Raw genomic sequence first — 23,720 nt, forward strand, 5'->3', positions numbered from 1 at the left:
ATCAAATAGAAGAAAAAAGTGCTACACAGCAGTCATAAATCAGAGTGATTGTTTTTGAGCTCAACAGCATTTAAAACATACTTCAAACCTCAACAAGTATGGCTGTATAAATTTACCAAAAATCTGGGAGAGAGTCATTTTAAGATCTAATTAACACCTGTTTTCTCTCTTTTTACAATATAGATGGTACCAAATTAGGAGTTTAGTTCCCTTGTGTTGTCCATTACAATTTTTTTCTGAACTAGTCCCACTGTTATACCAACTTGCTGTTGTTTCGTGTACTGTGACAAACTGTTCTTGTGCTCTGAAGATGCTGCATATAATACCAGCAAAAAATGAGTTAATAAGTTAATAAATATTATTTATTTTCTTGAAAAACAAACATATTAAACTTTGCATATTAACATATTAAAACTTTATATAACAGGGCTAAATTAATTAGTTCAGATAACAGTGTCCTCTCCACTGAACTTCACCATCTTCACAAAATCTCCTTAGCTAAAGGCTACAAAATTCCTACCATATCCAAAAAATATTAAAACTCGAAACCCACACAACCTATCCCCCTCTCCAGAACAGAGACTACACCAAAGCTATTGCTATTCTATGTGTCCAAGGCACAACCAAAAAATCTTAAAAAACTACAACCTTTCAAACCAATTACAAGTCATATAAAATATTACCATTCCTTATCTAAGTATCATCCCTTCACCAAAGACCAGCCACAGTTCCTAGACCTGTCAGGTGTTTAACAGGTCCCGTGTAGTTGTAAACTATCCTACCATGGACAAACAGGCAGGGCAGCCAATATCAGAATTGCTAGATATAAGGATTGCATCTGTTTCCATCACTACAACTACTCAGGACTTGCTGACCATGCTTTGGACACCCAAAACATGGTCATTGCAGCAAATGTAATTTCCTTGTAATTGCAGCAAATATAAATAAGAAAGCCTTTTCCTCAAATCTACTTCTGCCTAAAGTAATTATCCCAACCTCAACAAATTTGGTTGCATGAAACTGCCCCAAATTTAGGAAGTTCTCATTCTCATCATCCATATTTCAGCTCAACAGCCAAGGATGCCCTATTAACCTACTAGAGGGCATTATTTAGAACTTTAGGCCTGCTCTCAGTTGACATGCTTCACCTTCGTTACTTAGTGTAGTGCCAATGTGCACATATCCTATTATATTTTGTTCCCTGATGGTGGCAATTTAACTCTGAGTATACAATCTGATACTGCTTTCCTCAAACCCCTTAAATTCTTATGCCATGGCATTGCTAAAAGACTCCTCAGCTTGTCATAATCATGTGTTCTGTAATTCCACAAATCTCTTCTAAACAGAAAATTCTACATGTCTGGCAATCTCCTAGGTCAAGACTGCATGATTGCTTTTCCTAAGCAGAGGCAGCCTAACTAGATTGGTCACTGTTAAGTTCTTTGATACTATGACCAGATCCAACACTCTTGAATCTCATGTCCTCTCCATTATATGTTGTCTTAGGCAATTATCTCTTATCAGCTGTATAAATTCCATTTCCTTTTCTCTCTGACTATTCCTCCTCCAATCTATGCTATCATAATCGAAATTTGTCCATAATAATTATTCAACCTACACTCGTTGTGCTAATTTGTCAATGCATGCCATCTCCATTCATCCTTATACCCCCTGGATTATAGCAGCAACTAATTATACAGGGTATGTCAAAATTATGTTAACACTTATATGGAATGAACATTTAAATTTTATTTTATTATTATTATTTTTTTTTGCTAAATGTTGATTACAATAAATGTTTTTTTCCATTTAAGTGTTAACATAATTTTGACATACCCTGTATATTTCATCTTATTGGCCCATGTCTCACACCAAATAGCCTCAAATAAATTGCCATCTACATCCCTGTCTTACTGATGTACTCTTTTTTGGCTTCAATTCTTCTGCTATCATTAGCAAATCCCCTTCCTGTTCCTTCTGTCTTCTCTGACGATACTATATCTTTTGCATTCTATTCCTATGAATATATCATTGGTAGTCAATCAAGTCTCACTAATATAATAGAATATGATATCTATTAGTCTCACTAATAGAATGAGAGATGAAATGCTAGAAAATAGTTGTTTGATGCTTGGATGGTATGAAAAAAGTCCTTTGGGATTAACTAGATCTACCTGAATTGCTGCTGTTAGTAGTGCCCTGAAATACTGAAATGTTAGATTTAATAGAAGAATTAGAGATATTTGGTTGATCTGACATATAACAGATTAATTGGAAAAAAAATTATTCATAGGAAGCTCATAATAATGAAAACTTAATCATGTGTTATTATCATAGTATCCTGTCCCTTGAGGGTACATCATATGACGATGATATTTAATTTGCTATAAAAACATAGCTGCATATAACATAAAAAATAAATACATACTCTTTTGGACATGGAGCATATGTTTTATTTAACCTATTGTATCCACAATTGCCATTCACATTCCCATTATGATTCTGTTCATAACAGCGCAAGTCGGACATCTTGCCTGATGGTCCCCATAGAAGACGACACTGGTCTGCATGGGAGCGGCAATGTCCTGAATAGCAATAAGCCTAACAAAAATTAATGAAAGTTTCATTATTATTTTTAAATCTACTATGATATCTAAAATGTAATTAAATGCTTTCTGGTTGAGATTTCATTTCATTAATTATATTCAGAAATTAATATATGAGCGTAATCACTAATTTTGAAATAAAAAACCATACCTTGCCTCTACTGCAACCTGTTCCATCTTGATTATGAACGTCAGTAGGACAGAACTCAGATATTCCATCACAAAACTCAGGAAGATCACATTCAGAAACAGCTCCTCGACAAAGAGTAGATATTTTTTTTACCTAGAATAAAACAATTTTATTTTATTATTTACACTTAATAATGATTCTTGTAGAATTAGTCTAATAAGGCTATGAGGTTTAAATAATATAAATGAATAGGACTATGCTCATATCTTATAACAATTTTTTATTTGCAGAAAGTTTTTTTATTGCTCAGAAAGTATATTATACTTGTCAAGAAATTATATTCTGGTTTTAATCCATATTTTCCACATATCACAAGTAAACCAAAGTTTGTACATGTAACATCTTCACAACTAAATTACTTGAATATAAAAAATAAATAATTTCCAATAAAACTGCTGTTTGTATCCTATAAATCACAGTACAGCCGGTCCCCGGGTTACGGATGACCTGACTTGTGGCATTCCGTACTTACGAACTGGCTACCAAGGTTCCCCATAAGGATAATTAAATAATTAAATTAATAATTCTGGAACTAGTTTCTTCCATGCATGTAAACAAACCCGCATGGTGTGAGTGGTTCGTTGGCACAGCATCTTTATGTCTTTACCTTCACCCTAATGTAAAAGTCGTATTTTTACCACTCAATGCTACATCATACAGCCAATGGACCAGGGAGTCATTTAAGGCTTATTACTTATGGCGTACATTCTCGCAAGCAGTCAGGGCTACGGAAGATGATGCGATGACCTTGAAATAGCTCTGGAACAATTATAACATCTATGATGCCATCAAAACACTGCTGATTCTTGGGAGGAAGTGAAGCAATCAACAATGAAAGGGGGGGGAACAAACTGTGCCCTCAGTTCTGTGATGATTTTCATGGCTTCAAAGAAGATATCACTGAAGCTAGAAAGGCTGTGGTGAATAACGACAACCCACATTTATGCAGTAAGCACGGACAAAACACAAAATATTTAAGTAGCAAGGCTTATACTTTGGTCAGACATAACTGGTGATTAGTTTACGGAATTAACAACGCATATAAAGTATATTAATTAAAGGTAACTTTAATGAATAACTTCTATATTTCGGCAACGTCCAAAGACCAACCACTTCCCCTAGACCTACCTGGTGTATACCAGGTCCCTTGCAGCTGCAAATTGTCTTACTTTGGCCAAACAGGCAGAACAACAAATATCAGGATTTCAGAACACCAAGACTACATCCGGTTCCACCAGTACAGCCGCTCTGGGCTGGCAGACCATGCCTTAGATACCCACCATAAAATTCATTGGAAGAAAACAAAAATAATTCATCGCAGCAAGTTTAAATACGAAAGATTATTCAAAGAATCTTCAGCAGCTCTAAAAAACGTTCCTAACCTCAACAAATTTGGGTGCATGAAACTACCCCAAATTTGGGAGACTTACATTATGAGAACTTCAGCCCAACTGCCAAATTAGCCTGCCAGAGGGCACCATTAGGACTTTAGGAACAATATTAGTTTCTTGCTTTCTTCCTCATTTGCTTTGTGTTAGTGCCTGCGTGCACATATCATATCTTTATGTTCCTGAAGATGGCAATGTGACGTTGCCGAAATATAGAAGTTATTCATTAAAGTTACCTTTAATTAATATACTTTATATGCGTTGTTAATTCCGTAAACTAATCACCAGTTACAAAATATTTAAGGTGAAACACTTATGCCACTACACAGTCATGTTAAAACACTACTACAGCCCAACATATAGAGTAACCAGAACAACATATCAAATAACAAGACCACAGTCAACAAACTACATAACATATAAGTACAACAATCACTACGGCAAAGCTACCTGAAGCTTCTACGTACCTGACATGATAAACAAACTGCCGTTCGACAACAGAAACCTAGGAACATACAGAGAGCTGAAACAGGCACTATATAAATATTATAGCGAGAATGAAAATTAGAGCAATTCCTGTTTATCTCTCCCCCACCACACATGCACACACACACAAACCTATGACAACCCCCCCCCCTCTCAGAAACTATCACTACAAGAACACAAAGAAACAAACACACCATGTCTAAATCCAACCCTATTTGCACAAAAAAAAAAAAAAAGTTAAACTGTAATAGCAGTCGAAGTCTTCCAAGCACGTACCAACAAACAGTAAAATCAACACCTGGCTTGTGACCAGTATAGGAACATAACCATGAAACCACCACCCTCTATCATCTATTATCTTCCTCAGATAAGTTCTGCTAAGCTTCAAGGAAGAAAATTATTAACTTGCAAGTATCTGTTATACACAATTGTAATGCGTTATAAATATTATATATATATAATTACTACAGCAACTATGTATGCAATTCATCTGAGACATAAAAAAAAAATAATAAATAAATAAATAAATAAAATAAATTATTATTATTATTATTATAATTATGTATATTCTAAATTCAAAAATTCTGTATAATCCTTATTGTAAATATTGTAAATATTATTATTGTATGTAATTTATACTGAGACATAATAAAATGTTTAAAAAAAAAAAAAAAAGTAATAGTAGTAATAATAATAAAAATATAATAAAGAGCCCAATAGTTTCTGTAACTTATTATTACAGTATTACACTGTATTACTATTACAGTACTACACTGTATTATTATTACTATTACAGTATTATACTGTATTATTATTACTATTCAGTATTACACTGTATTATTATTGCTACATATGAGCCATTATAGTATTGTTGTTATTATTATTATTACCATATATGCACTGTTCATCAGGGATCTGAGTTACATACAAATCTGACTTAAAGATGTTCTCAGGAACGTATCTCATCCTAGGGACTGCCTGTATATTCTCTTTACAGGACATGTAATCAGTACCATGATGGGATCCAGTTTTATCATCATCATAAGTATGACATCATGAGAAGTTTAAATGTAAAGAGAGAGAGAGAGAATGGTAGAGGATGGACCAATGATGAGCGAGCAGGAGTATGTTAATAACATTCACTTAATGAGTTGTACTTAAGTTTACTAAATTTTAGATGGATTAAGATAGATTAGTGAGTTGGATAAGTGCTGACTGTCAGATAGGTATCAACAAGTTGTGTATTGGATGGGGGGAATTGGGGCTGTTACTAAACTGCTTGACAACATTAACAGAACAAAATGTTTGTTGTGATTATTTTATTTCTAACAGTGTCTCTGAAAGTGAATATTTGCTATAATAGGCATTCTGCTATCTGAATTCTGAGTATCCAATTTCTATATTGGATACTCAAAATTTGCCACTCAGCAGATCTGCATACAATGTAAATTACTCGCCTATAAAAAAACACGGATGTGATTACAACCACGTTAATTCATTCCTTTTTTTTTTTTTTTGGCTTGCTCAGTGAATTAGCTGCATCTTCAGTACCAACAGGAACAGGATGACAAGTCATTATCATTTAAATGATTCTTTGAGATGGTGGGCAGCTGAATGACCTGAAGCTGGGCAGTTGTAAGCGAAGTCACATGTTGGCTTAATGTGTCATAAAAGTGTTGTCTCGTCACTACGGATGTGGTTTCAGCTTACAAGAAGAGCAGGCCAAGGTTGCCAGAAAGCTGTGTCAACCAGAACAGACTGTTATCTAGCTCTAACAGCAAGACAGAACCCTACAATGTCCTGTCACCAACCATCTCTGGAGGTTGCTGCATCACAAAGTTGAAACAATTTCCAATCAGACTGTGTTAAGAAGGCTCATTTCAAGGGGAACTCATGCAAGTAAACCAGTGGTTTTTATCCTATTAATCTGATATTAATCACCAGTTTAGACAAACTTCAAAGTTTGTCTAAACTGGTGCCATGAACATAAGAATTGGAACCCTGACAAGTGGGTACAGTTCTGTTCACTGCTAAATCCTATTTTAACCTGCAAACATATTGTAGATGTTTTTTTTATCTGAAGAGAATGAGGTACCCTCTCTCCAACATGAGAGAAAAAGATACTTATGACGGAAGCAGTGTTGTACTTGGTGGAATAATGATCAATGGATGTACTTCTCTTCATGTTTTTGATAGGAATACCATAACTGTGCAGAGGTATAAAGAGCAGATCCTTGAACTCTATGAGTAACTTTGCAGGGGGGGGGGTCCAGTTGGTCCAGATTTTCTTTTAATGTATATGATGCCACTGCCCATAGAACTCAAGTGGTGAAGGGATATCATGAAACCTGAGATATTTAATGATTGCCATGGCCAGCACAATCACCAAACTTAAATCCAATCAAACATGTGAGCATCGCATTGCTTGTGAACAGCCACTGCCTTGGTCACTTGGTGAGTTAAAGCTTGCTCTGATGGAAGAATCGGATATGTTGCCACAGAATCTTATAGATATGCTCTTTATTGAGCACAGTACAATGTGGTCAGGCTTTTTTTAGCCATTAGAAGGATCGTAAAATGCACAGATGTTATGTGACCATATTTTTGAGCATACTATGCAATCTTTTTGTTAACTCTCATACACCCCCTACATAATGTCTGTTAGACCTGTCTGACATTTCTTGCTGTCTCCTCATTTTGCTATGCTATTGTATGCTGCCATATCACATTTTGCCCTGCTTCATTTCATTGCAAATTGCAAGAGTTATTTCACATTTTCTAGGTGTTTCTTAATTTTACAAAGCAGTGTGTGCTTTACATGTATGTTAATGTTACTGGAAGAGCTTTAATTGGAGATGTGCAGTTATTCAAGTGGACCTTACACAAGGAAGCCAGTGGTTTGTATCCCATTAAGCACAAACCACTGTAGAGCTCATCGAAACTGGTGCCATGAGCATGTGACTTCGAGTCCTGACAAGTGGTGTATTCTGTTCTCTGATTACTCCTATTTTATCCTATAATTATATTCTAAATGTTGTTTGATCTGAAGAGAGCAAGAAATGTGGTATTAGAAGGAAAGCAGCTTTTATGAGACCTTGTGAGTGGATGAGTAGGTGGAGCTGCCAATTCACTGATGCAAAGTGTAAGGTTTTTGAAGTAAGCAGAAAGGATAAGTAGAAAGAGCATCCAATTGTTGGAGAAATTTTGAAGGGTGAGATCATCAACAGATCAACTCAAAGTTTTCCTGGAACACTGCATTGCATGTCTCTTCTGGCCTGCCAGAAAGACAGAACAATCTGGATACCAAAAAGGATTATAGTGCTGATGGTATCCCACCAATCCTGCTCAAGATATGTGCTCCTGAACTAACACCTGCCTTTTATTATCTCTACACTATATATTATACTCAGCATTTGCTCTACAAAATGGAAGATAACCCATTCCAAATAAAAATACAAATGATGTGTCTACCATCAAACTTTTGACTTACTACTATCATCGTGATGCAATCTAAAGGACTGGAGAATCAGTAATGACTTATATGGATTCTGCCAATGAAGATTTGTGGTAAATCTACTCACCTACATCACTCACTTCTAGACACATGACACGGAGAGGTGTGGAGAAACTTGTGCTATTGTACTTGACATTTCCAAGGCATTTGAGTCTGGCATTGAAGCTTCTTAGAAAATTGCCATCTTATGGTGTTCTCTCTCTCTTCATAATTTCATACTAATGCAGGTATTCCTCAGAGCTGTATTATTTCATGTGCCCTCGTCCTTATATGTCGCTGACTTCAAATCCAATCCACAATTTTGCTGATCATACCACTTTCCATTCCTCCTACTCATATAACAAACCTTGCAATGCTTAAACATCTGAAGCTTCAAGATCATCTGCAATCAGTACCCTAAACACTGATCTCCATACCATCTTTCAATGGAGTGATAACAAACTAGTCATCTTTAATGCTTCCAAAACAAAATTTTGTATTTTTTCTTGCAAAAATGACAGTAGTTATTTTCTCCCTTTTCTCTGATAATGCTCAGCTTAACAGTCAAGATCAGATCTCTCTCTTCTTGGACTGCTCATCTTGGAATATTACTCTCACATTTGTGGTGGTGTATCTACATCTCTCTAAAAATTCTCAATGCAGTTTGGAAAAGGACAGTTTGTCTAATTGAGAATCCCTCTTACAGATTCTTGCTAGCTAATGTTTCACAGACAGTCAGTTTCTGCATTGTGCCTCCTACAGATATTTCCATGTATGATGTTCAGTAGAACTGCCATTCCTCATGACTCCGTTTCTGCTAAACTTGCAATAACATTAGCAAATGAGCAACAGCTACTTAACATACTTTTTACAGTTGTGTTGATTCACTGAACCTACTACTTCTATTCATCTTTCATTCCCTCTATCTCAGTTCCACAGAACAGTGGAACTCATATAGTAATAAAAGTGATATAATAAAAAATGCATATTGCAATGATGAGAAGGATATTAACATGCAAAAACTAATCGATTAAAGGGCCTTGATCAGGCCTCATCTGGTTTTCAAGAGTATGTATTGGAGAGGGCCCAGAAAAGATTACACAAGGTAGTGTCAAGTCTGGTATGTTGGATATGAAGAAAAATTGAGGGAACCTTGGTATTCATGAGGATCTTTAGCAGGAGGCAGTCTGATATGATTGAGACATTAAGTGTGAAAATATTTTTTACAGACTAACAGATAAGCTTAGGTGTTGGTGGTTATTCATGACTTATTTTTCATGGTATTAACAACACCACACAATTTTATCAAAGAGATGTTTTGTTAACTTATATTTTGCTGATTTTCAACTCAGCATCATCAGAGCACGACTGTTTCACTCACTCACTGTCGCTTGTACAAGTGTGTTATGCCCTGATGATGCTGAGTTGAAAATCAGCGAAATATAAGTTAATAAAACATCTCTTTGATAAAACTGTGTGGTGATGTTAATACCATGAAAAATAAGTCATGAATTTTTTTTATAGAATGGAGAAATCAGTAGAACAAGATGCATCCCTGTTCTACAAGTGCAGGACTAGTGAATGAGTTTAAGGTATGGTTCGATGAGCTCTCTATGACAATAGGACTCCCATAATCAGTCCTTTGACCCCATAGAGACCTAAAGTTAATAATATAATGATAACAAGATTCACCACTATGGTCTGATTATACTATGTGAATATGAGATTACTGAGATTTTGATAGGAGCTTATGTAAAAACTGGATTTTGACAATCCATTAGAACAGAATTCCACATGCAAGGCCTGTTATTATTATTATTAGTAGTAGTTCTAACACCAGACCTCCATGGAATTAAAGACTCACCAAGGGAAGTATACACTGTTATACACACAAAGCCCATCAAATCATGCTTTTAAACTCATTCAGTACATCTGCATTTACCACACTGTTGGGCAGCACATTCCACTCACCAATGACTCTCCATGCAAAGAACCTGGTCCTTATGTTCCTGATCATGTCATCCTTATACAGTTTCCAGGAGTGGTCTCTTGTTCTATCTCCCTCTCCTACTCTATGAAACTTCTTCCATATTAACCCAGTAACAATCCTAATTTAACTAATTTAAAAATATCTCCTCTCCTCCTCACAAGGCTTTGCCATTCGCATTCCCTCAATCTGTCCTCATATCCCACATCATAAAGACAGTTACAATCTTAGTCAGTCTACCATAACCTCTTTATTTCTGTTAAGGTCCTCCACATCACTGCCATAATCTGATGTGATGGCTTCACAATTTGTGTGATATGATTTCCAAACTTCAGATCCTTTTCCTCCACCACCACCACCCCCTGGTGTCTCCTCAACCTCTAAGTGTATACTTTGTATCCCATTGTTGCCTTCCAAATTTCAGAATAATAATAATAATAAACCTTACACTTTGTAACACTGAAATGACAGTTCCACACACATGCCCACTCATACAATCCATTCAAGTCTTCCTGTAAGACCACAACATTTGCTTCATTCTTCATCACATTCTCCAGTTTTGCATCAGTTGTAGATGGGCATCAGCTTATTGTATAACTAAAAGAAACTCAGAACTCATTCAGACTCCCCCCCCCACACACACACACCCAAAAGATCAGGCTTATTCACTTTTGCCAGTCATTCCAGCAATTTTACTTAGCAGAAAAAACCTATAAGCAGACTGAAGGTATAGCTGTGGGCTACCCTCTGTGTCTGTCTCTCTCTCCTCTCCCTTCACCAATCTTTTCATGGAATATTTTGAAAATACAGCCCTAAATGCCACCTCTCTTAAACCACAATATGAATATACGCTATGCTGACAAAGTGTTCTCCATGTGGCTAGGATATGTTGGAAATGTTTTTTAGCAGATCTCAACAGCCAATATCTAAGGATCCATTTCACTATTGAAAAGGAAAATAATAACTGTCTGCCCTTCCTTGATATTCTTGTCACCTGACTACCAAAAATCAGACTGGCTGGCCAAGTGGTTAGCGTATCCACTCCCCAGACAAAAGACTGCGGGTTCGAATCCTGCTGTGGGCATGGATGTTTGTGATTGTCTGTGGAAATACTAGTGGTGGTGGTGGTCAGCGATAGATGGCGTTGGTGTAGTTGCAGTCAGTTGGTGGATTGTGAGTGGTGGAGACAGAGTTATAGAGTAGATGGCCTTTCTTGATGAGTCTTTGGACTCCCTGGAGGTGACAAATAATAATAATAATAAAAAAAAAGGATTCTTACTGTTTTCTGTCTACCCACAAAAAAAACTTACCTGCACCAGAAGGTATGTTCATCATCATCATACACTCCTCCCAGCAATATTGTTTTTATCAAAACCTTAGCAAATAAAGCTAGAACCATCTACTCTGACCACATTCACGAATGTGAATGATTTCACTGGAGAAGCTCTAAGCCTCTCCAGTAAAAAAAAAAAAAAAAAAAAAAAAAAAAAAAAAAAAAAAAAAATCACATGCAAGACACATTTTTAGCTAATGGTTTTCCTCTACACAAATCAACAAAACTCTTAATCTAGAACATAAAAAATCCACTGCCATTTTCTACATTAGGGACACCTCAGAAAAAAATTCACATGTTCTTAAAAGTTATGATATACATATCTGCTTCAAGCCACACCAAAAAATAGCTATCCTTATCTGCATACATACCAAAAGATTCACTCCATCATCTAGACCATACTGGGGTCAATAGCATGTCTTTTTCCAGCAAACTACCTTACTTTGGATAAAGAGAAAGAACACCAACATTCATTCATTCATTCTGGGACAATAGCATGGATACTGAGCTGTGAATCCTGTTGGGGGGAATCTCCGTTTTATACAGAAGAAGTAGATAAAAATTATTAGTAGTATTATCCATGGAGTGAAAGACTCATTGTGGGAGGTCTCGCTGTCATACACACAGCTCATCATACTGTGCCTTAAATACATCCAATTCTCTGCAGACACCACAGTCTCAGATAATGCTTTCAATCATTACTACTCTTCATGCAAAAAAAAAAAAAAAATACTTCTATTTCTCACTCTTTTTCTGCTCGCCTTCCTTGTACAATTTCCAGAGATGACTTCATGACTTCCCATCTCTAACCATTCTATGAAAAATCTCTTTAATGTTAATCTGATAAGAATCCCTTACCAACTTATACATCTCTATCATATCACCCTTTCTCCTCCTATTCACCAAACTCCATAAATTACATCTTCTCAACATTTCTTCATATTCAGCATTCCAGAGATTCCAGCCTTAGTCAATCACCTCTGTACCTTTTCCAGTATCTCTTCATCCTTTTGAAAGTGACTAAATCTGTACACCGGTATTCATATGTGGCCTAATCAAAGCCTTATACAATGGAACTAGAATCTCTATACTTCTACAAGTCAGGTATCCTCTGCATTGCTATAAGAATTCATTGCAATTTTACTCTAAACTTTAGATCCCAATGCACCATTACACCCAGATCTCTTATTTCCTCCAATTGATCCGATATATCTGCACCAAGTGTATATTCTACATCCCATCTCTGTTTCTGAATTTTAAAACCTTACAATTTGCAACATCGAACTGTCAATCCCACTCCCATGCTCATTCACTCAGTCTATTCAAGCTAATCCTGTAAAGCCGAAACATATGCTATATTCCTCATAGTTCTTCTCAATTTTGCATCAAATGCAAACAACTGGATATCCCCATTCAAACCTTCCCCAATACTATTAACATACAGGTTAAATAGTGATGCCCCTAAAACAGACCCTTGAGGCACACCACCAGTGACTTTCTTCTTCTGGGCCAAATCTCCAATCCAATGTGCTAACCTAATATCCAACTCAACCATGTGGCAATCTATTCAAGGCCTTTGTATAAATCTCTAAGTTATATTACTGTATTTATTTAACCCTCTGACTCTTGGAATACATTTGGATGTTGCTTCTACTAGATATTCTTGGATAGTACCAAGCAGCACTGATCTCCTTTTCATCCAACTTATGGCTGTCACATGGATGATGAGTTGAATGAAAAGGAAATCAATGCTGCTTGGTACTATCCAAGAATATCTAGTAGAAGCAATGTCCAAATGTATTCCAAGAGTCAGAAGGTTAAATAAATACAAATATGAAAAGCTCCTGAGCTTTTCATAATCATCAGCCTTGTAGTTTTACATATTTCATTTCTTCACAGAAGTCCTCGCATGGCTGGCAACCACCTAGGTAATCACTTCATGGTCACTCTCACCAACCGGAGAGAGAGAGATTTGACACCTCATTTATAATGACATCCTCTGATGAGATGATCAAATCCAAGACCCTTGATCCTCGTGTGCCAGAGGCAGTTCTCCCTCAAAAACTCAAGAAATTCATTTTCTGGATGCTATCTCGTCATCCCAATCTATATTACTATTATTAAAATCACCCATAATGATCACCTTTTACTATTCCTTGGCTAATCTGTTTATATATTTCATTGTCACTATCTTAGCAACATCCAAATAAGTAATTCACCTCTATCTCACAACATACTGCTTCAAAGCCACTGCTGCTATTTTTCCCTTGCATGAGCATGACTCCTTTTCTATCATCAATTTCTATCTTCATGAAAAACATCCTACCCTTTCATCTTTATTCCTGTCAGGATGGAATAAAATTAAGCTGGGTGTTATTCTCATCCAACCACATCTTAGTTATTTCAACAATTTTTGGGTGAACGAACTCATTCAATGCAACAATTTTGTTTTTGTTTCTGATACTTCTAGGATTCGTATACAAACATTTCATTTCTGGATCTATAACAAATTTCTAATACCACTTATCAGATGTGACTTTTCTATGCCTTCCTTGAGTCATTTCTTTCTCTCATGATCCCATCCCAGAATCCTCTTCAAATCCAACTGTTTCTTCTACATCCCAGGCCATCACATTCCTTTCTTTTCTACACACACACACACACACACACACACATTCACTTCCTCATTGAGCACCGACTTTTCTCACACTACTATTAATTTATTTTATTTTAGTTAATATATTAGTCCACATTATAATTTCCTTAAACAAATACAATAATGAATAGCCAACGTATAAACCATAGAATCAATCTTTTCATCAGATGGGAAAATATGGTTATAATGGGACAGTCAAGCAGATGTTATGAGCAGACTTGCTCAGATTCATTCTCTGCACTCATTACTCTCCCCTCCAGCAGCACCAGGCTTTCCAATTTATTCATACTCCTTCAAACTCATTCCACACATTAAAAACTGTACTCCTTTCTCTTCACACATTTCTGCTAACATATCATTCATAACTCTTGTTCTTTGCCACATGTCATCATTGTCATACCTGGGAAACACACCAACTATCTTTCCTATCACACTATTATCTTTTATGCTTTTCAACACTTCCTGATATCTAATATTACATTCTCATTGTTTCCAATCAAGTCATTTGTTCCTGCTACCACTACCAAATCTTCTGCTCACTTACTCCTCATATCCAATGCCTCAATCACTCTGCTCATTCTACCTCCTGGAAAATGAATCTTATGCATCTTCACATTTACCACACCTCTAATAATTGAAACCTCATACAATGCCACTTGATGAGTCTTTCATTACCTCTTTCATTCGAACAACATTCATTTCAGTCTTTTCCTCATTATTCCATGCATATCTACAATTTTCATCATTACTCTGCATATGTTTCATTTCTTACCTGATCTTCACTCAGCTTTCAAATATTGTGTCTATTTTTATTATTTACTCCACCTATCATACCTGTCAATCAAACATGCTTCTTTATCATCAGCTTTGCTTGCTATCTTGCCATCTCTGCTTGCCATTAATTGCACTTGATTTTTCATCATCATTCTTGCACACTTTCTTATAGTCAGTTTCACTTTTTTCTTTGCCATCAGTTGAACATGCTTTCTTAACATATGCATAACCTTCCTCAACATCTGTTTTACTTGTTCCATGTTGCCTACTCTGATTCATTCAAACTTTGTGGTCCATCAGAATATTGCATTTCCACATTTGCTCCTTTCTCTTATTCAACCTATTCACATAAACATTTTTCAACATCTCCAAACATAAAATCTTGAAAAATTCATGCCATTCACTTTGTCTTTTGTGTCAACTTAAGCAACAATTTCTCACTCTCTCTCACTGCCATTTTGTTCCAAAGCCCTAAACAAGAAACAAAGAATTTAAAATAATACTGTCTCAAATATTTAACCAAACACCACATTTCGTTTCATTCAAAAATATCACACAGAAACACTCAGTCTAAAAATTACACAATATCGACACATGATAAATACAAAATTAACTTATCTTGCTGCAGCCCATACAACTACCATCATCCTACACCACTATTATCAGCCAGTTGTAACAATATAAATCAGAGAGACTATTTTTAGAAGCTGCCACAGTACTACAACATTCTCAAAATCTCAATAAATTTGGCTACCTCACTTTATCAGAAATCTGGGAAACCATCATATTGAGACTTTCAGCAAGATTCTATCGCCATGCTCATAGAGGATGGATGCCAGTTAGGACTGGGATCCTGCATACCAATGAATGCACCTTGATAACCAAACTTAAATATTGGCATCAACTTCATTACAATGAAATTAGCAAAACTCATGTTGATATTTTGTGCAGAAAATGGAGTTGATGTACAGGAAAGAAATATAACCTATGAGCTATGTAGCAGCAACAGTTTCTGAGTGTATTCCAAAGCAGAAATGATTAAATAAGGTATGAGTGAAATGGACGAATGACAAGATTAGGCAAGAACGCTGGAAGAAGAAGGCACTATGGAGGCAACACAAGATGAATGTTGATAATGATCATAAATATAACCTTTTATTTTGCTAGAATGAGATATTCAGTTGGATGTTTGCTGTAGACCAGGACTGTTAAGGATGGAGACAAAGAAATGCATAGGCAACTTGGCTTAGCAAGGAAGAGGAGTGTGATCATTATGGGTGATTTTAATAGTGATGATATCGAATGGAATGAAGAGATAGAATTAGGGTATAAGGAAAATTAATTTCTCGAGTTGTTGAGAGATAACTATCTTAGGCAACATGTTACAGAGGATGAGAGGGTTTGAGAGTCTTAGGTCAGGTCATATCATCAGAGGATGTGATTGTGAATAGAGTGTCTAATGTTCTTTCAATTGGTGAGAGCAACCATAAGATGATCACTTGGGTTGTCACCAGTCATATGAGAACTTCTGTGAAGAAGGGATATGTACAAAACTACAGGATCAGTGATTATAAGAAGCTTAGGAGACAACCAGGAGCCATAGCGTGTAAACAGGAGTTGAGTGGAAAGGAGGCAGATGCTGCTTAGACACTGATCAAGAACTATGTAGCAGCAACAGTTTTCTGAATGTATTCCAAAGCAGAAATGGTTAAATAAGGTATGAGTGAAACAGATGAATGACAGGATTGAATGAAAAGTAAAAAGAATAGGCCAGGAGGGTAACTTGGTTGGCAAAGACAAAAAAAAATTCAGAATGAGCAGAAAATAGCTAATCAAACTAAGAAAAATCCTAGTGAGTTCGTTCAGTATGTGGCAAGTAGAAGAGACAGTCACTACTATGGAAGGATGATGTTAGCTGATGACAATGGCAGACTGGTAACAGATGCAGAGGATATAGTTGAAGTATTCAATGAACAGTTTATCAGAGTATTTCATCCCTGTGAAGGTGAAATCATGAGACGTTGGAGTGTAAAGAGTTTGGCAGAGAAGGCATCACTTTGTACTACAACAAAGTGATGGTGACTGAGCAGGAGGTATATAAGGAATTAAGTAAACCTGATGTTAATAAGGCAGTAGGACATGACAATATATAACCACATGTACAGAAGGTATGATCTAGGGAATGTTTTCCAAACTTTTAGTACCTGCATACCCTCTGTAAAATGTTAGTAACACTGGAATATTCTTCCCTCAGGAAAAGGCAATTTGGAGAAGTAATAATAATATTTCATTCAAACAAAAAGAATTATAAAGGTATTATAATTTTTTATACAACATTTTTATAATATTAAGTCAAACATCAAAAACATTTTTTTTTTGTATAATAAATTTAGTTTAATCCTTTATCCAAGTGTGAGCAAACAAAGTTTGCGCCTGAAAGTATCTTCAGGACTGGGTTAAGGTGGTACACACCAGGGCAACTCGTTGCAAAGGTGGGGAGCAAACAAAGTTTGTCACACTTGGATAAAGGATTAAACTAAATTTATTATACTCTAACCAAGTGGAAAATAAACTTTCAACATTTTTTTTTTGATTATTAAATACATTTTTAGTTATACAAATCCAATATAAATACAGCACAAACAAATATTATGAAATTTACAATTTTCTCCAATAAAAATTTTAAAATGAAACTGTTTCTGTTGGGGAGAATTCAGTTTGGTAAGATCTGGTTCTACATTTATTATTTTTAATTGTGGATGAGCTCCACGTGAAATAGACAACTTGTGAATGAACATGATTAAACATGAATAGATGCATATAAAGGTGGTGAAACAGTCACTGAGGGCTGTTACAATTAAGATATGAATAATTCATAAAAGTTAGTGGAAAGTTAATACCTATTGCATGGTTAGAATTATTAGAATTTAAACTTTTTAATGAGAACAGTTTGAACCGTGAGATTGGAACATGATCATGCCACCAATCAAATGAAACTTTAACAGAGGTCAATTCATATGTGCCAAGCAACATATTCTGTTCAAAACTTCCTTTAGATTTTTTAGTTATTGAAAATTTAATTATAGAACAGATCTGCATTTACCTAGGAGAATACGGTGACAAAAATATAAAACTAAAAAAAAAATGTAATCAAAATTTTAAAAAATAAGTTCTATGTATCCCCCTAAAGACCGTTTGCATACTCTTGGGGATATGCATATCACACTTTAGTAAACACTGCTCTAATGGATTAATGGCACTCTTGATTTTAGCATGAGTCTTGCAACAGGGCATGTCTGAAAGGAGTGGAAATGGAAAAAACTGTTTGTCCTACTTAACAAAGGAAGGGGGTGGGGTAAGACTGAGGCTACAGATTATAGACAAATTTGTGTGTCTGGAGTTGTAGTTAAGGTAATAGAGAGGTTGAGATTCAGAATTAGGTTCATAATAGCAGTATTCTTTATAATGGTAAGCATGGGTTTGTTGGGGGGGGGTATTGTTTTAGCAATCCACTTATGTACTATAACAAAGTGACAAATTCACTTAATAAGGCAGATGAATATACAGTGGGATTGATGGATTTTTTAAAGTCTTTTCATAGACTTCCACAGAGAAGCTGGTAATTAAATTAAAATGGATAGGACTGAATACAAGACCAGTGAGTTGGACAGTTAACTGGCTGTCAGACAGGTATCAACAGGTTGTATACGGGTGAGTGGTGTCCATTGAGGTCATTACTGTTTAACTTGTATGTTAATGACGTTGAGATGGGCTTAACTGGAGATATACAGTTGTCTGACAATGATGCAAAATTGGGAAGAACAATGAGAAGTAGAGTAGATGTTGTCGCCTCACAGGAGCATCTCAATAGATTATGTGAGTGAACAAGTGAGTAGAGCTATCAGTTTACTGTCACAAAGTGCAAGGTCTTGAAATTTGGTAAGCAAGGTTGGGATGCAGAGTATACAATTAAGGGGAAATTTTAAAGGAGGTGGAAGAGATGAGAGATCTGAGAGAGTGATGGTGGACAGAGACTTGAAGTTTAGGAATTGAACTGCTAAAATTGGAAGAATATCGCAACAGATTATGGTAATGACAAGGAGGACGTAGACAGAAAGAAGCAAAGAGGTTATAGTTCCCTTGTATAAGGCCTTGATTCAGTTGCATATGGACTATTTTGTGTACAGATTTGGTTGTCTGCTTTTGAATGGGATGAAGATATATTAGGAAGGGTTCAGAAAAGGTTCACTAAGTTAGTGAACCTTTCAGGTCTGTGGAATGTGGTTTATTATTATTGTGACACCTCCAGGGAGTCCAAGGACTAATCGTGGGAGAGCACGCTACTCTACTTCGCCAAATACATCTCATCCTCTCCGCCACCACTTAATTCTTCAACTATGACACTACTACAATCAATGCCCATGATCACCAACAACAGTATTTTTTGTCTGTAAATTGCATGTGTTCTGAAGGCCGATTTGTCTGTATGTGAGATGAAAAACCTGAGTTTCTGGGAGAAAAACCCTGCTACCACCATATGAGATTGGCTAACTCACCTTCAACTGAAAAAGCTCGTATACGGGTTCGCCTCGTCATGATGAGAATTGAACCCAGGTCTTTTCTAATCTCAGGGTGCAATGATCCGCTATTCTTCCGATTGCACTACTTTATGAGGACCGATTGAGGGAATGCAACTTATAGAGCCTTGTGAATAGGAGATATGATTGAGACATATAAATTAGTGTGGGCATTGTCACCAGATTAATGTGGAGATTTTTTGGAGAGTAAAGGAAGACAAAGGTATAACAAGAGGCTATCCATGGAAGCTGTATAAGGAGAGTGTGAGCAAGGGAGTGAGGAGAAAGTTCTTTACATGGAGAGCAGCTGAGTGTGTAGACTGAAGTTTAGAGGGCATATTATAAGTGTTGCAAAAACTGCACATTGTGATAAGAAGAATACTAACATGTACGGATAAGGAGGTGTTTGTGCCAATGTATAAAGCACTAGTCAGACTATACTTGAACTATTGGCTCAGATTTGGTCTCCTGGTTTTCAATGTGATGTGGAAACATTGGAAAGGGTCCAGAGATGAGTGACTAAGATATCAGTACTTTGGAATGCTGGCTATGGAGAGAGAGAGAGAGGTTGAAGAAATGTGGATTGCAGAGTTTGGTGAATAGGAAGAAAGGGGATGATATGACAGAGAAGTTTACATGAGTGAGGGAATTTTATCATATTAATCCAGAAGGGATTATATGGATCATGCCTGGAAGTTATGTAAGAGTGTAGTGAAGAGGGGGAGATTTTTTACTGGGAGAATGGAACAAATTACTAGCATATGTTGTTAATGCAGGGAGCATTAAGGATTTTAAGATTCAGTATGATAAATATGTTGTCAGTTAAATGAACCTCTGATGATGAGGTTGCTGACTACATGGAGGGTGTGATGATGATGATGATGATAATAATAATAATAATAATGATGATATTTCTTTTGTGAATATTATATATAACTTAGTTATTTACAAGATTCAAAAGAACCTGACAAACAAGTACCTGACATGTTCTAGTGTCGCAGCAACCACCCATGGCACATGAAGCATTAGGATACAATTGGCAGGAAGTTGCATTACAGCATGGATTATCGCAGAACTGAAATTAAAAAACAAAGAATACAGGAATCAATTAATATTACTAAAGACATTTCAAAATACTAAAATTTTCAAATAAACTGAACATTCTATTACCATAAGTATATTCTTATCAATCAGCCAAGTTTCATTAATAATTTAATAAAAATAAGCTAAATTTTATAATAAAAAAAAAGACTAATTTTTGACTAAAACATATACATCAAGGCCAAGGTCTTCCCAAACTTCCCTCTCACTTTGTTCTTCATATATCTGGAATTAGCAAACAATTATAACACCTGACCTTCCATCTTATACATATCTGTGCATTCTTCTCCCTCCATTTTTTTTTTTCTTTCAGTTTTCCTCAGCTACATATGAAACACTATATTCAAAGTTTTCCTCTACACAAATCAACACTTTTTTTTTTTACATCATTCCTATTACTATATTCTCTATCCTGCATAATATACACAAATTTTATCTTTCTACTGTAACAGTTCTCATTTCCTTAATTCTTTACATTTACTCGCTCATCCAACCTACAGTTTCTACAGACTTTTAACTCCAAATCCATTCAAGTGCAGATGAGCTTTCGGATATGAACCTTTCTCTCCGCACTCACCACACATACTTTCAGGCAATGCATTCCACTCATTATTATTATTATCTCAATACCTCATGGAGTCAAAGACTCATCTAGGAGGTGCCATATTGTCATAAACACAGCTCATCATACCATGACTTAAACACACTAAATTCTCTGCAGATATGACACTCTCAGGCAAGGCATTTCAATCATTCACAACTCTGCATGAAAAAAACCTGCTTTTCATGACCCTGTTCACACCCCTCCTTAAACAGCTTCTAGGGATGACCTCTGGTTCTCCCCTGATCTCCCACTGTTTTTTGTAAAACTTCTCCAACACTGATCCTATAACAACCCCTTACTAACTTGTAGGTCTCTATCATATCATTCCTCTTTCTCCTATCCACTAGACTCGGTAAATTGCATTTTCTCAACCTTTACTCATATTCAACATTCCAGAGATCAGAAACCACCTTAGTCAGTTGTCTCTGGACCATTTCCAACATCTCTTTGTCCTTTTGAAAACTAGGTGAACAATTCTGTGCACAGTAGTCCATATGTGGCCTAATCAAAGCCCTATACAATAGAACAAGAATCTTCTTTCTTCTACATGCCAGTGTCCTCTGCATCATTCCCAGAATTCTTTGTATTGTCTTCACAATTTTGGCTATGTGTCCCCTAAATTTCAGATCCTTATCTACTGTCACCCCAAGATCTCTTATTTCCTCCACCTCCAACAATATATCCCCACCATGCATAAATTCTACATCCCATCTTTGTTTCCCAAATTTTAAAATCTTACATTTTGCAACATTGAACTCACATTCCCATGCCAATTCATTCAATTTATTGAGGTCTTCTTGTAAGGCTACAACATCTTTTATACTCTTCATAGTTCGTCCCAACTTTACATCATCTGCAAACAACTGAATATCCCTATCCAAATCTTTGCCAATATCATTAACATACAATTTAAATAGCAATGGCCCTAAAACAGACTCCTGAGGTACACCACTAGTGACTTTCCTCTTCTGGGATATTGCTCCCCCATACACAAATTGTCTGATACCTATCAGATAGCCAGTCTCCAATCCAATGCACTAATCTAATATCCAACCCCCATCTGCTCTAGTTTGATTCTCAACTTATCATGCAGTAATCTACCAAAAGCCTTTGCAAAATCTAAGTATACTACTGTGTATCCCTCTCCTCTGTTCAAGGAAGCAGTCATCTTATTGTAATAAGTAACTAGATTACTAAAACATGACCTACCTTCATCAAATGAATGCTGTCCATCAAAGATAATACCAATACCATTGTTGTCAACCCAATTCTTGATCCTAGTTCTCACCAGCTTCTCCAAAAACTTAACCACAACACCTGATAGGCCTATAATTTGATGCTAGAGTTATATCATCTCCCTTATGAAGCATCACAATCTTGCTCTCCTTTCACTCCTTTGGAACTCATATTAAAAAAATATGTCAAGGCAGATGTCAACTCCCTGGCACATTCCTTCAGAATATGTGGCGATATATTATCAAGTCCCACAGCCTTATTAATATCAACTTTGCTCAATTCCCCATACGCCTCTTGCTCACTTACAGTCAGTCTCTCCTCCCCATTATCAACTGCTCTCAAACTCTCCATGATGTCAGTCACAAGAATTGAAAGACTTTTATGAACTGCTCATTAAGTATCTCCACTATATCTTCAGCAGAAGTTGTCCTTATACCATTTTTCCAATCAATGTCATTCTTCCATAATTATTTTTTTTTTGCTAGCTACATATCGAAAGAACTCCCAAGGATTCTTTTTGGCTTCATTAGCTAACTGCTACTCATACTTCACTTTTGCTACCTTTACCAACCAAGTCACACTCCTTGCCTGGTCTTTGTAATCCTTATGGAATTGGTTATTACCACTTCTCTTATATTGCCTCCATAATGTCTTTTTTTCTCTGTATTGCATGCTTAATCTCTGCATTCATCCATTTCACACCTATCTTATTTAACCTTCTGACTCCTTGAGGAATATAATTAGACATTGCTTCTACTAGGTCAATTATTCTCCGTGCTTCTCGCTCCCCTACTCACACCCTCCTTATACAACTTTCAAGGATGGCCTCTTGTTTTATCCTTGTCTTCCTCTATACTACTCTATGAATAATCTCCACATGAATCTGGTAACAACTCCTCACCGACTTATATGTCTCAATCATATCCCCTCTCTTTTTTTTTTATTCATATGGATCTATAAGTTGCATTCCCCCAATCTGCTCTCATATCTAACATTCCATAGACCTGACACACTGACTTAGTAAGCCTTTAAACTTTAGATGCCATCCTCAAAACAACACAGAGACACAGGACAACCCCAAGGATTATATCTCTTTACCGTACATCAGCTCGCTCTCCCAGAAACTAAGAAGAATTTTGAAAAAATTTAATATAAAAACGTGCTTTTCCACTCTTCCTAAACTCAGATCAATTCTAAACCAACCAAAACAGGCTCACAACCAACTTCAGTTTCCAGGTATATATAAAATCATATGTGACTGTGGGAAGCCATATTATGGCCAAACTGAG

The 23,720-nt window shown here is 36.1% G+C and overlaps 1 protein-coding gene across 1 annotated transcript in view; it reads right to left on the reverse strand.

The window, feature by feature from the left end:
• Window positions 1-23,720, reverse strand: part of LOC150106851 (zinc metalloproteinase-disintegrin-like MTP8) — a 263,774-nt gene that overhangs the window by 72,519 nt on the left and 167,535 nt on the right. The window contains exons 12-14 of the mRNA XM_090393491.1: window positions 20,470-20,565; window positions 2,758-2,889; window positions 2,429-2,601 (exon numbers count right to left, since the gene is read on the reverse strand). Of these exons, the coding sequence (XP_090249617.1) occupies window positions 2,429-2,601; window positions 2,758-2,889; window positions 20,470-20,565 (401 nt within the window). The remainder of the gene's footprint in view (window positions 1-2,428; window positions 2,602-2,757; window positions 2,890-20,469; window positions 20,566-23,720) is intronic.

The sequence above is a fragment of the Typopeltis vanoorti genome, chromosome 5 (assembly GCF_054136105.1).
Source record: "Typopeltis vanoorti isolate ZY-2024b chromosome 5, IOZ_Tvanoo_1.0, whole genome shotgun sequence".
NCBI classification, from domain to species: Eukaryota; Metazoa; Arthropoda; class Arachnida; order Uropygi; family Thelyphonidae; genus Typopeltis; species Typopeltis vanoorti.